General features: G+C 45.2%; 1 protein-coding gene across 1 annotated transcript in view; it reads right to left on the bottom strand.

The window, feature by feature from the left end:
* Positions 1-15,000, bottom strand: part of hcn4l (hyperpolarization activated cyclic nucleotide-gated potassium channel 4l) — a 31,116-nt gene that overhangs the window by 2,319 nt on the left and 13,797 nt on the right. The window contains exons 5-7 of the mRNA XM_042111290.1: positions 7,331-7,477; positions 6,639-6,879; positions 1,443-1,607 (exon numbers count right to left, since the gene is read on the bottom strand). Coding sequence (XP_041967224.1) covers positions 1,443-1,607; positions 6,639-6,879; positions 7,331-7,477 — 553 coding nt within the window. The remainder of the gene's footprint in view (positions 1-1,442; positions 1,608-6,638; positions 6,880-7,330; positions 7,478-15,000) is intronic.

Raw genomic sequence — 15,000 nt, 5'->3', positions numbered from 1 at the left:
GGGCAAAGCAATCACACACCTGTCAGACGCAAAGCAAACACACATCAGTCAGATGCAACGCAAACGCACAGTCGCCAGTCAGACGCAAAGCAAACACACGCCAGTCAGACGCAAAGCAAACACACGCCAGTCAGACGCAACGCAAACACACACCAGTCAGACGCAAAGCAAACACACACCCGTCAGGTGCAAAGCAAACACACACCCGTCAGGTGCAAAGTAAACACACACCAGTCAGGCACAAGGCGAACACACACCATTCAGACGCAACATCACTGTATATCACTTCACAGAGCAGTGCCCATGGGCTGGTCTGGACCACACCACACATCAAACTGTTTCACAGTTAGTCTTCCTGAACAGAGACTTATATAAACCGATCCTGGTCAACTACTCGTGAGGTTAACGGAAGAACAGATATACTTTAACAGATGAATCATCTGACACTATCATGATTCGGCCAAAGGGAGAAACAGCTAATTCCCACTGTATGTGTGTGTGTGTGTGTGTGTGTGTGTGTGTGTGTGTGAAAATGAAAGCTGGTTTGGATCAGTAGAATGCAGCGTGTGCACTGAGGATAGGCGTAGTGGAAAAATCCAAAATGCAGTGATGAGACAGGAGAGGACAGGCCAGCAGGTGGCAGTATTTTGGCCAAAATGTTGGTGAAGTCCACGCAACAGCAAGAAAGCGAATGCTGCAGGGACATAATCCTATTACAAAACAATCCATAAAGCAAGAGGGTACAGACTCACATGGGCCAGCGCCACTCCTCCCTCTGGAATAAACAGCTGTGCTTAAGTACACACACACACACAAACACACACACACACACACACACACACACACACACATACACACACACACGCTTAAATACTCAGCATTTGTGACATGCTGCAGACGGGATGCTTAAATACTGGGCATTTGTGACATGCTGCAGACGAGATGCATGACTTCACCCTAAAGTGCCTGCTCATCACAGGGTCGTGGAAGAGATGGGATCTCAAGCATTGGGAGTTTGGGGAGTGTGACTCATACTAGTCTTTTGTCTTTTGAGTTTTTGAGTCTTGACTTACACACACACACACACACAAACACACACACACACACACACACACACACACACACACACATACACACTTGATACCTGTTCCATACCTCTCTCTACCTCAGTGCTCTCCCTTACACACACACACATACACACACACATACACACATGCACACACACAAACACACACACACCTATCCGATCGATTTGATCTGTGACTCACCTATGCGATCGATTTCATCTCAGACTCACCTATCCGATCGATTTCATCTTAGACTCACCTATCCGATCGATTTCATCTCAGACTCACCTATGCGATCGATTTCATCTTAGACTCACCTATCCGATCGATTTCATCTCAGACTCACCTATGCAATCGATTTCATCTCAGACTCACCTATGCGGTCCAGGCGGTCCAGCGCCACGGTCTCGAAGGCGCGTCTCATCATGGGGTACTCCTCCAGCACCTCGTTGAAGTGGTCGACGGAGAGCGAGTAGAGCCGGCAGTAGGTCTCCGCCCGCACGCTGGCCGTCCGCCGCCCGCGGGTTAGCAAGCAGATTTCTGCAGGGGAAAACACTCAGTGGGTCACACGCAGCGGGCGCACACACACACACACACACACACACACACACACACAACTCCACTGCTCCAGACGGGAACAAGGACTGCTGTTGGGCTCCATCATGCACCCGGTCAGCACCAGAGGGAGGAGTTGACCACACCCTGCTGCTGGGGCTCTGCGGTGATGGCGACGTGGCAGACGAGGCCGAATCTCCCCAGCTGGGGGGCTTCAACTACCTTCACATGGGCAGACATTGGACAAGGGTGCACAGTTGTACTTGGACATGACTGAGATATTCTGGACCCGAAATAAATCCTGTCACCGTAACCTGCTACGCCTGGCTGCTGCCTCTCTGGACAGTCATGTGGTCAACAGGAGAATATTCCCTATTCTTATAACATCAGCGGTCCATCCGGCCACTGCGTGCACCTACCACACATAGACGTGCTTTTCAGTGGCCTGGTCAGTGGTGGTGAAAATGTGCGGAGATATTCCTAATTTCTGTGGTATGTGTTCTGTAATGTGGTGTGGTGTGTGTTCTGTAGTGTGGTGTGTGTTCTGTAATGTGGTGTGTGTTCTGTAGCGTGGTGTGTGTTCTGTAATGTGGTGTGTGTTCTGTAGTGTGGTGTGTGTTCTGTAGTGTGGTGTGTGTTCTGTAATGTGGTGTGTGTTCTGTAGTGTGGTGTGTGTTCTGTAGTGTGGTGTGTGTTCTGTAATGTGGTGTGGTGTGTGTTCTGTAATGTGGTGTGTGTTCTGTAGTTTGGTGTGTGTTCTGTAGTGTGGTGTGTGTTCTGTAATGTGGTGTGTGTTCTGTAGTGTGGTGTGTGTTCTGTAGTGTGGTGTGTGTTCTGTAATATGGTGTGTGTTCTGTAGTGTGGTGTGGTGTGTGTTCTGTAGTGTGGTGTGTGTTCTGTAATGTGGTGTGTGTTCTGTAGTGTGGTGTGTGTTCTGTAGTGTGGTGTGGTGTGTGTTCTGTAGTGTGGTGTGTGTTCTGTAGTGTGGTGTGTGTTCTGTAATGTGGTGTGGTGTGTGTTCTGTAGTGTGTTGTGTGTTTTGTAGTGTGGTGTGTGTTCTGTAATGTGGTGTGGTGTGTGTTCTGTAGTGTGTTGTGTGTTTTGTAGTGTGGTGTGTGTTCTGTAGTGTGGTGTGTATTTTGTAGTGTGGTGTGTGTTCTGTAATGGGGTGTGTGTTCTGTAGTGTGGTGTGTGTTCTGTAGTGTGGTGTGTGTTCTGTAGTGTGGTGTGGTGTGTGTTCTGTAGTGTGGTGTGGTGTGTGTTCTGTAGTGTGGTGTGTGTTCTGTAGTGTGGTGTGTGTTCTGTAATGTGGTGTGTGTTCTGTAGTGTGGTGTGGTGTGTGTTCTGTAGTGTGGTGTGTGTTCTGTAGTGTGGTGTGTGTTCTGTAATGTGGTGTGGTGTGTGTTCTGTAGTGTGTTGTGTGTTTTGTAGTGTGGTGTGTGTTCTGTAGTGTGGTGTGTATTTTGTAGTGTGGTGTGTGTTCTGTAATGGGGTGTGTGTTCTGTAGTGTGGTGTGTGTTCTGTAGTGTGGTGTGTGTTCTGTAGTGTGGTGTGGTGTGTGTTCTGTAGTGTGGTGTGGTGTGTGTTCTGTAGTGTGGTGTGTGTTCTGTAGTGTGGTGTGTGTTCTGTAATGTGGTGTGGTGTGTGTTCTGTAGTGTGTTGTGTGTTTTGTAGTGTGGTGTGTGTTCTGTAATGTGGTGTGTGTTCTGTAATGTGGTGTGTGTTCTGTAGTGTGGTGTGTATTTTGTAGTGTGGTGTGTGTTCTGTAATGGGGTGTGTGTTCTGTAGTGTGGTGTGTGTTCTGTAGTGTGGTGTGTGTTCTGTAATGTGGTGTGTGTTCTGTAGTGTGGTGTGTGTTCTGTAATGTGGTGTGGTGTGTGTTCTGTAATGTGGTGTGTGTTCTGTAGTGTGGTGTGTATTTTGTAGTGTGGTGTGTGTTCTGTAATGTGGTGTGGTGTGTGTTCTGTAGTGTGTTGTGTGTTTTGTAGTGTGGTGTGTGTTCTGTAATGTGGTGTGTGTTCTGTAATGTGGTGTGTGTTCTGTAGTGTGGTGTGTGTTCTGTAATGTGGTGTGTGTTCTGTAGTGTGGTGTGTGTTCTGTAGTGTGGTGTGTGTTCTGTAATGTGGTGTGGTGTGTGTTCTGTAATGTGGTGTGTGTTCTGTAGTGTGGTGTGTATTTTGTAGTGTGGTGTGTGTTCTGTAATGTGGTGTGGTTTGTGTTCTGTAATGTGGTGTGTGTTCTGTAGTGTGGTGTGTATTTTGTAGTGTGGTGTGTGTTCTGTAATGTGGTGTGGTGTGTGTTCTGTAGTGTGTTGTGTGTTTTGTAGTGTGGTGTGTGTTCTGTAATGTGGTGTGTGTTCTGTAGTGTGGTGTGTGTTCTGTAATGTGGTGTGGTGTGTGTTCTGTAGTGTGTTGTGTGTTTTGTAGTGTGGTGTGTGTTCTGTAATGTGGTGTGTGTTCTGTAATGTGGTGTGTGTTCTGTAATGTGGTGTGTGTTCTGTAATGTGGTGTGTGTTCTGTGCCTCTTTAAAGAAACTCTCTCCACTCAGGGGCCTTGGTGGGTGTGTGTAGCATTGCCATGGTGACCACGTCCAAGAGTTTGAAAGAGTTTTGAAGGGAGCGTGCGGTAGCCCATCTGGTTGTGACTGATGAGCACGCTAATTAGGACCTAGCATCTCAAAGTAATTAATATCGCTCGGACTGTCTGTCCCAGGAGTGACACCCTTGGCAATTCTGCGAGAGGAGTTGAAATCTGTAACTATTTCTCACATTTCCACCCTCTGAGCAGAGCCAAAGGTTTGGTGAGGACGGTCTGATTGTTTTTTGTTGTTTTTAAACAGCATCGCTGGTGTTTGGACCATGATGCTTTGCTCCATAAAGGAGGTGTGGCATCCTTCCCCCTGGTGCGGTCCACTCTCTTGTCCAAAGTGCTTAATTCCAGCCCGTTCCACTTCTGTGCGAAACAAGAGTCATGCATCTGCGGCTCTGGGAGTAACCCCAGCAAACCCCCACTGTAAAACGTACAACCTGAGGCCTGTAATCCTGCCGAGACCCATAAATGCTCCTTTCTCAGCTTAGCGCTTCACCCGCCTAATCTACCGAGAGAGGCAGCCGAAACAGGATCCATTAGGACACAGCCATCACAGCTCTTCACATCAGACATGCAACATACCGTGCTCAGAGTTCCCATTCATACTCAGACATAATAACCCACTCTCATATTCAAACATAATAACCCCCCCTCATATTCAAACATAACTCATACTCAAACATAATAACCCCCCCTCATACTCAAACATAATAACCCCCCCTCATATTCAAACATAACTCATACTCAAACATAATAACCCACCCTCATACTCAAACATAATAACCCACCTTCATATTCAAACATAATAACCCCCCCTCATATTCAAACATAATAACCCCCCCTCATATTCAAACATAACTCATACTCAAACATAATAACCCACCTTCATATTCAAACATAATGCCCCACCTTCATACTCAACATAACACCCCCCCAACCCAATCCTCATACCCAAATATAATATTCCACCACCCCCCGCAACCTAACCAACCTCGCCCTCCTTATTGGGGGGCTGGCTGGCTATGGGGACAGTGGGATAGTGATGTGGTGGTGACTCCTGGAGGAGAGTCTGGTGGGGTGGCATGCAGAGGGGAGTCTGCACTCACAAGCACAAGCTACCAGGAGCGACAAGCTCCAGGGACACACAGGCAAGTGGCAATGCGTTACCCACACACAAACAGTCCAGAGTTAAAACATGCTCTTTACTGGCTCAGTCCCTCAAGGTCACTCTGTGTGTGAGCTGTTTCAGCACTTCGGTGTGGAGAGGGAGGGAGAAAATGACAGAGAGAGAGAGAGAGAGAGAGAGAGAGAAGGGGTGGGGGGGGGGGTGAAAAAGAAAAAGAGGATGGGTGGGGAGAGAGTTGCTGACTTGGTCATTTATTTCTCCACCATCAGGAGGTGTCAGGGCGGGCAGCAGGTAAGAGAAGGTCAACTGACGTGTTCCGAACCCAACACCAACCCCAGACACACTCTCTGCAGGACACAACAGCACTCCAAAAGCATTCGGATGAGAGTCACGTTCGTGAGGAGGGGACCAAGGGAGTCTGGCTGCGATAGTCCTCTGAATAAGATCTAATATAAAGAGGACCCATCTCTCAGTGAGTGCACTAGTGGTTAGTCCTCTGATGCAGTGACCTTATGAGCACAGCACCATCACATTCTCACAGCCTGCTGGGATATAGAGACCAAAGCAGCCTACTGCCACAATTACAAAGGGGAAGAAGCTTGTTGCTCTGTCTCCTACTACATCCCAGTCTCTCTCTCTCTCTCTCTCTCTCTCTCTCACTCTCTCTCTCTCACACACACACTCTATCTCACTCTCTCACTCTCCCTCTAACTCTTTCTCTAATTCTCTTACTCTCAATCTCTCTGTCTTTCTCGCTCTCTGACTCTCTATCTCTATTTCCCTCCCATATTAAACACTGACTTGTCACAGACTGTAGTCCAGCTATTTGAAAGTTGAGCCAACAAATGTTATTGTAAATTCAACAAATGAACGAGTGTAAAAACTGAAAATAAACAAAGAATTTCATCATATAATTCTTTTCATAAGAGCCCGACAGAATATTGTTTAAAGGATCATGCCATTTTTGGGGGGTTTTGAGCTTATTTGTCGTCTACTCCAAAGTTAGATAAGGGAAGATACATACCCTTCTTGTCTCTGTGCGTGCAATAATCCAATGGTTAGCCTAGCTTAGCATAATTAACTGGAAGTGGGTCAGACCAGTTAGCCTAAAAGTTCCGTTTTAGTTACAGTATAGGCTAGCAATAGGCCTTTCTTAGCTTTGCTACACACATACACACCCTCACACAAACACCCAAAGTCTCTCGCTCACACACACACACACACACACACACACACACACACACACACACACACACACACACACACACACACACACACGCACACTGACAGCCTGCCCTTACCTCCAAAGTAGGATCCGTCGGAGATCTTGGTCTCTTTGCTGCCCTTGGTGAGCACGCTGAGCACCCCATGCTGGATGAAGTACATCTTCTTGCCCACCATGCCCTCCCTGATGATGTAGTCTCCCGGCTGGAACACCTCGAAGCGTAGCTTCGTCAGCATGGACGTCACAAAGTTCGGGTCCGCGTTAGCAAACAGGGGCATGGTGGCGACCAGCTTCCGACAGTTAAAACTAATTATCTCCTGTGAGGTGAGAGAAAGAGAGAAGGAGGGATAGAGAGGGAGATAAAGGGGAAGAGGTGACAGGGTAGAGAGAAAGTGAGAGAGACATTTTGATCATATAAGTAAACCGTACTGAAACAATATGGAGCACAGAACATGAAAGCCACTCAGGTCTCTTACATGCAGGCTAAGCCTCCATACCCAGAGCTCCAACAAACATCCCATAGTGTTCTATAAGGTTATGATAAGATGTTCAGATAAAAGGCTCTTGACTACTGAGTGCTGAGGTCAATCGATCAATAATACGTTCCCAGATAGTACTCTGGCAGATACTGAATGCAGGGGGTCAGTCGATCAGAGCCAAGGCTTTTGGACTGGACTGTAAAGGCTCCTGAATGCTATGGTCATCGGGTCAATGCCGCGGTCATTGGGATGCGCCCTTAAAGACTGTGAGGAAGAAGAAAGAGCTTGCCTCTCGCAGCGGCTCATTCAACTCGCCCAGGATGCTCTCCTCGTCAAACATCTTGCCCTGGTAGCGGTGCTCGTAGTAGTCATGGATACGCTGCCGCATGTCCGCCGGAAGCTTGTGGAAGGACATGTACTGCTCCACCTGCTTGTACTGCATGACGAAGAAAACAAAAACATGTTAGAGTCTGTGTTTCTCTGTTGCAACAGGACAGATGGAGTTATCAATATGGATGGAGTTATACAATATCCATATCATTATAGGGTTAGGCTACAGGTGGATGCTTGTTCTCAAGGTTAGGGCTTATAAGGTCAAGGTTACGGAAAACATCTCACCCATTACAGCAGGTTACAGGCTAACCAGCCCAGGCACATGGGCCCTAACCAGCCCAGACACATGGGCCCTAACCAGACAAATGGGCCCTAACCAGCCCAGACACATGGGCCCTAAACAGCCCAGACACATGGGCCCTAACCATACACATGGGCCCTAACCAGACACACACACACACCCTATACAGACATCTACAAGCACACACACACACACACACACACACACACACACACAGAGCTGAGTTTCTGCAGGTTCAGTGCATCGGAACACCTACGATAAAAATACCCAAGACATAATAAGGTAAGACACATTAAACTAGGCCAAGACCAACTAATTTAAACTAAACTAAGATAAGACAACCTATAAGCTCAGATATGCTAAAGTAAGCTAAGATAAAATAAGATTAGCTGGTTAAAAAAACCTAAACTAAGATCAGATATGCTAAGATAAGGGCTAAGCTAGAATCCAGTCATGACTGCTGCCTCTCCACAACTCTCCTCCTCCTTCTGCTCTGTCCACAGCTCTCCTCCTCCTCTCTCTACATTATTACATGCACACACACACAAACACACACACAAATTCATTCATACACACAGCACATTTTTTCTCTTTGTATTGTTTTTGTTTGTTTGTTGTTGTACAATATTTTCCTTTCCACTGTGCAAAGTGACCTTGGATTTGAGAAAGGCGCTAAACTTGTTAATATTATTATTATTATTATTATTATTATTATAAGAGACACCAAACAACAGGAGACACTTAGCATATCTCAGTCCACAGTCCCTACCCACACACACACACACCACGCCATGCAGAAGTGAACCTAAACATAGATACACTAACACACATGAACCTAAACATGCTGTCATTCAGAGATGCACACACGCATACACATAGAACCCCCCCTACCATACACACACATGCACATACCATCTACAACACACACCTCCCCATACACAACTACAACACACACCTCCACACACACAACTAAAACCCACACCTCCAAACACACAACTACAACACACACACACACACACACACATATCTACAACACACACCTCCACACACACACATATCTACAATACACACTTCCACACACACACACACACACACACACACACACACACACACACACACACACACACACACACACACACACACACACACACACATATCTACAACACACACCTCCACACACACACAAGCATCTACAACACACACCTCCACACACACACCTCCACACAACAACAATAACAACACATTACATTTCTATAGCGCTTTTCTAGACACTCAAAATGCATCACAGTGAAGGGGGGACCTCACTTACCACCACCAATGTGTAGCACCCACCTGGGTGATACAGGGCAGCCATTATGCGCCAGAGCGCTCACCACACACCAGCTTGAGGTGGAGAGTGAGGAAGTGAATAAGCCAATTACACCGGGTGATGATTAGGGGGCCAGATTGAATGAGCCAGGTTGGGAATTTAGCCAGGACACCAGGGAACTCACCACACATACACATCTACAACACACACCTCCCTATACACACATCTACAACATACTCTTTTGCACACACACTTCTAAAACATCCCCCTCCACACACGCACACATACACACACACACACACACACACACAAATTCATTCATGCACACAGCACATTTTTTTCTCTTTGTTTGTATTGTTTTTGTTTGTTTGTTGTTGTACAGTATTTTCCTTTCCACTATGCAAAGTGACCTTGGATTTGAGAAAGGCGCTAAACTTGTTAATATTATTATTATTATTATTATTATTATTATTATAAGAGACACCAAACAACAGGAGACACTTAGCATATCTCAGTCCACAGTCCCTACCCACACACACACACACCACTCCATGCAGAAGTGAACCTAAACATAGATACACACACATGAACCTAAACATGCTGTCATTCAGAGATGCACACACGCATACACATTAAAAAACCCTCCCATACAATTACACTGGGTGATGATTAGGGGACCAGATTGAATGAGCCAGGTTGGGAATTTAGCCAGGACACCAGGGAACTCACCACACACACACCTCCTTATACACACATCTACAACACACACTTTTGCACACACACTTCTACAACACACACCTCCACAGACACACACACATATCTACAACACACACCTCCACACACACACACACACACACATCTAAAACACACGCACCTCCCCATACACACATCTACAACACACACCTCCACACACACATATCTAAATATCTGCAGTAAGGCAGCTCACTGCTCTGGGTTAGTGTGTGCTTCACCTCACTGTGTGTTCATGTGCTTCACCTCACTGTGTGTTCACTGTGTGCTCTGTGTGTTTCACTAATTCACAGATGGGATAAATGCAAAGACCAAATTCCTTGTATACGCAAGTACACTTGGCCTACAAACCTGATTTACATTTACATACACACCACTCCATAATGAAAAGAAAACTGTGGCCAGAAACATGCACAAACACACACACACACACATACACCACATACAACACCTCCCATCACACACAGGGCACATTTAAATCACCTCCCCCATACACACACGCCACATACATCACCTCCCCCATACACCACATACAACACCTCCCATCACACACAGGGCACATTTCTTCCAAACAACGCACATCTCATAATGTTATGAATGCAGACCTATGATTCCTGCACATTTAATTAACTGTGTGAAATGGCTAATAAAAATAGGTGACAAAACGATTAAGAGGTCACCCAGGTGAATTGGTTTGGTCTTGACTGTGGTCGCGAGTGGATCATAGGATCATGGGGTACAGTATATTTATGTAAGCTCTAATACTGTTTGTGCATAATTGTCTCATTGTCAGCTGACAGTGCTGTAAGCAATCTTTTGCAATGTTATTGTGAGCCTATATATTTGACACTTTATGTCTATAGTGAATAAGCCTATATATTTGACACTTTATGTCTATAGTGAATATTTTCAAATTTGTGTGATTTAATTTAATATTTATTAATATTATTGCTGTTCTACTTTTATATTTGATTGTAAGTTATATTTGCCACTTTTATGTATATAGGCCTATTGTGTATTTATTTAAGTTCTAATACGGTTTTGTGCAGAATTGCCTCATTGTCATTTGGCAATGCTGTAAGCAGTATTTTGACATCTCATTGTTTGCCATCTGCTTGTTTGTGCAGAATTGCCTGTTGTTGCTTTAAAAATGACATTTAAAATGTCTCAATAAAAAAATGACTGTTTGAAAAAGATTTTTTTGTTGTTGGGGGGGGGGGGGGGGACGCTCGGGGGGATCTCGCCCGGGGAGTAATTGAGTCTAGAACCGCCACTGCACAAAGCAGATACACATCTCCCCCATCTCTCTTCCACTCATTCCCCTCCCTACCCCCCCCCCCCACACACACACACATCATCTTAGCCCTAACTTCTATATGCTCTCTCTCACTCTATCTCTCTCTTTCTCTCTCTCTCTCTCTCACACACACACACACCTAACATCGTACCCATCTCTCCTTACACTCTCAGGCCTCTGTCTTTCTCTCCCTCACACATCAAAGCAACATTATGTAAGATTTATTTTACCTTTTTATCTGTTTATTAGCTTGCTTTTACATATGGCATCCCAAAATCCTATTAATGACATATCGTCATGAAAGGTAGAACCACACAAACACACACACACCACCACACAAATGCTGCTTGCATTTATATAGTGCACTCAAAGCGCTTTACAGTGAAGGAGGAGCCTAACCACCACTAATATGTAGCACAAACTCGGGTGATGCAGGGCAGCCATTATGCGCCAGGACACATAACACACACCAGCTAGAGGTGGAGAATAAGGGAATGAATCAGTGCAGCCAGTTACACCGGGGGATGATTAGGGGGCCAGATTGAATAAGCCAGATTGGGAACACACACACACACATACACACAGTGATCTATCTCTCATCCTACCCATCTCTCTCTGGCGTCCTGACGCTGCCCCCTCCAGGCTGTCCACTATCCACTACCTGTTCTGGCAGGTACCGGGGCAGCTAAACAAAATATGTGGTCGACTTTTTGCAGCAAGGTTTCTGCAAATATTTCACCAAAGACCAGACAGACCAACCTCTCAGCTGTTAGCTGTGCAGCTGCTGGTGGTTGTGTGTTGCTGTTAGCTGTGCTGCTGCTGCTGGTGGTTGTGTGTTGCTGTTAACTGTGCTGCTGCTGCTGGTGGTTGTGTGTTGATGTTAGCTGTGCTGCTGCTGCTGGTGGTTGTGTGTTGATGTTAGCTGTGCTGCTGCTGGTGGTGGTTGTGTGTTGCTGTTAGCTGTGCAGCTGCTGGTGGTTGTGTGTTGATTGTGCTGCTGCTGGTGGTTGTGTGTTGCTGTTAGCTGTGCTGCTGCTGGTGGTGGTTGTGTGTTGCTGTTAGCTGTGCTGCTGCTGGTGGTTGTGTGTAGCTGGTCCACATCTGTTGGTTGTTGTGTCTTGTGTAGTTGTGTGACTTATTTTAGACAAAAAATACATAATACCCCTATAATGTTTTGGGCCAAACTATACTGAATAGGACACTGATTTTTTAAACATGGTAATACTGGTCTACTATCGACCTCAATCTCAATAATGTGCTGCTGCATAAATAAATGTATGTGTTAGGGATGTCCCGATCCAGCTTTTTGCACTTCTGATCCGATACCGATATTGTAGCTTTTAGCATCGGCCGATACCGATACCGGCCGATCCAAGCATGTATTAAAGATTAAAGATATTTACTTATTTTGTTGTTATACTCATGTTGAAAAGGGTTTTACTCTTAAGAACAACTAGCCAACTTAATTAGGTTAGTTTGAATAATCCACAATGGTTGGTAATGAGAAGCTGACCTGTTTATTCTTAACAGGGTTAAATAAACACAAAATATACAAAATAATAAAAATTGGCATCAGTGCTCTGCTCTTGAACAACAAGAGTGTAAACCAAGGCTTAAAAAGCCATCAGTGCAAAAAATATTGTAAACTGTATAAAAAAAGCAAAACACACAGAAAAGCTGAGTAGAAAATAAATAGTCAATTAACCACACAAACTGAATTGGCATCAATGCTCTGCTCAAGAGTGTAAACCAAGGCTTAAAAAAGCCATCAGTGTAAACAATATAAAATTATATATAAAAGCAACACGCACAAAACCTGAGTAGAAAATAGTCAAATTACCACACACACATTGAATTGGCTATAACAACCCAAATAACTGTCACGCCTTCTACAGTATTGCTATCTCCTCCACACTTTACTGCTCCATCGCCATCTCCACACTCCCTTCAATTTCTACTGTTTGCCCTGGCTGCAGTCTGAGCATGATGGGGAGATTCTTCTTCACAAAAGTGATCATTTCAACATGCTCAGGTGTCAGCCTGCTCCTGTGCTCATCAATGATAAGTGAGACTGCGCTAAAAAGCCACTCACTGTTGCGTTTTAAAAGCGAAACTGATGCCACAACTGGTCTGGGTTTGCTGAAGTAACCTAGGCTACAGGCTGCATTTATTACAGAAAATCAAGCAACATAGCAAGTAGGCTAGGCCTATCTACACTATTTAGAGACAGGAGCTTAAGTTTACCGACAACAGCTGTCACTAATTCACATCGTCGTAGGCTGCGCCGATGCACAGGCTAAACGGTAAAAAAAAGTTATTATAGCCTACTGGAAGCTTCTACCCTTCTGGATGAGTAGAGTTGTAGGCCTAGGTGCACTTAGTTGTTAGCGATTGGCCAGGTTGCTTTTTGAAATGAAATGCGTTTGTTAGGCTAGCCGATTGTAAAAATAGGGAAATTAAAGTGCGTGTCGTGCCTATACATTACACAAACAATCTTAAATATTGTTGTGTCAGCAGCAACATGCATAAGAGCCTTAATAATGTAAGAGGGTCTCGCGGACACTCGTGGTCGCGGTTAACATTAGGCTATATTAATTTAACTGTGACATTAAATGTTTGCTCGATTACTTTAAATTCTTAGGACATGCACAGACAAGTGGGATGCTGGACAGGTTGCTAGGTGTGCGCTAGGTGTGCTGAAAAACGCGGACCGGATTTGGGGGGAAAAGCTGAAAAAAACTGGAATGGATTACCTACATCGGTGCGCTGGAAAACACGGACCGGAGTTTTGAAAACAAACTGGATCGGGAGTCCGGATCGGGATTTTCCCCTGCAGGCCGATCCCATATTGATATGCATTTTTTTGCTAATATCGGCGGCCGATCCGATCCAAATATCGGATCGGGACATCCCTAGATGTGTATGTGTGTGTGTGTGAGAGAGTGTGTGTGTGGGTGCATGTGCGTGTGTGAGTGTGTGTTTGTCGGGGGAGTCGGTCATAAATACAGATACTTTGGACCTACGCTGAGCTGAGAGCACCTTCTGAAGACGTAGATCGGGATTATAATCAATAACAATACGAGCTAGAAATCAATATTTCATTAGCTGATCTCAAACAGATGCCAGGACAACAAAAGGTCAATTTGTTTCAATTATAGAAAGTGAAACCTTGCAAATGTAAATAATTTGAACAAGTACCTGGAGAAAAGAAAAGACAGGTGGATATTTAACAGTTGACATGGTTTCTAAATCACTCTTCATATTACTGTTCCCAATCTGCAGGGCACCCCTGGGTCATGTCCTACGCTCACACACAACACACAACAGTCAGTGCTCTCAGCCCAGGGCATCAGTGAAACACAACCTCCTACATCAACTTACACAACTGACTGGTACATGACACAGTCCGACCACAGCATACACACATAACTCTCAGGTTTCAGGCCTAGCGCAGTCCTCTGGATGATACAACAGCATTCTGACCATCCACTGGCACCTGGAGCGGAACTCAACACTGGCTCAGGTGAGGGAGGGAGTATTTACAGGTCTGTGTGTGTGTGTGTGTGAGCTCATGTGAGGGAGGGAGTATTCACAGGTCTGAGTGTGTGTGTGTGTGGCAGTGTTGTAGTACTCGAGTCCAGGACTCGGACTCGAGTCCGAGTCATGAGCTAAATTTAGAGACTCGTGACTTGACTTGGAGCACTGAATGACTCGAACTTGGACTCGGATTTGTACATTCAGACCATTCAGACTCGGAAATTGAGACGAGGACTCAACTTTTTTTTGTAATGTCATTAGGCTATAATATGTCATTAGAATATTATTTGGTAAATGATTTTAATATCTAAATTATTCTCAGTAATTAATATTAGTGCAATGGAATGCTACTGCTTCATGTCATAGACCTACATCACACGTTAACTTTAACAGCGCCAAATGCCTGGAGACATGAAAGCCTCGAAGGTTGTT

The sequence above is a fragment of the Alosa sapidissima genome, chromosome 11 (genome assembly GCF_018492685.1).
Source record: "Alosa sapidissima isolate fAloSap1 chromosome 11, fAloSap1.pri, whole genome shotgun sequence".
Lineage (NCBI taxonomy): Eukaryota > Metazoa > Chordata > Actinopteri > Clupeiformes > Clupeidae > Alosa > Alosa sapidissima.
The sequence above is the reverse complement of the archived record's forward strand: the minus strand, read 5'-3'. Positions and strand labels throughout refer to the sequence as shown.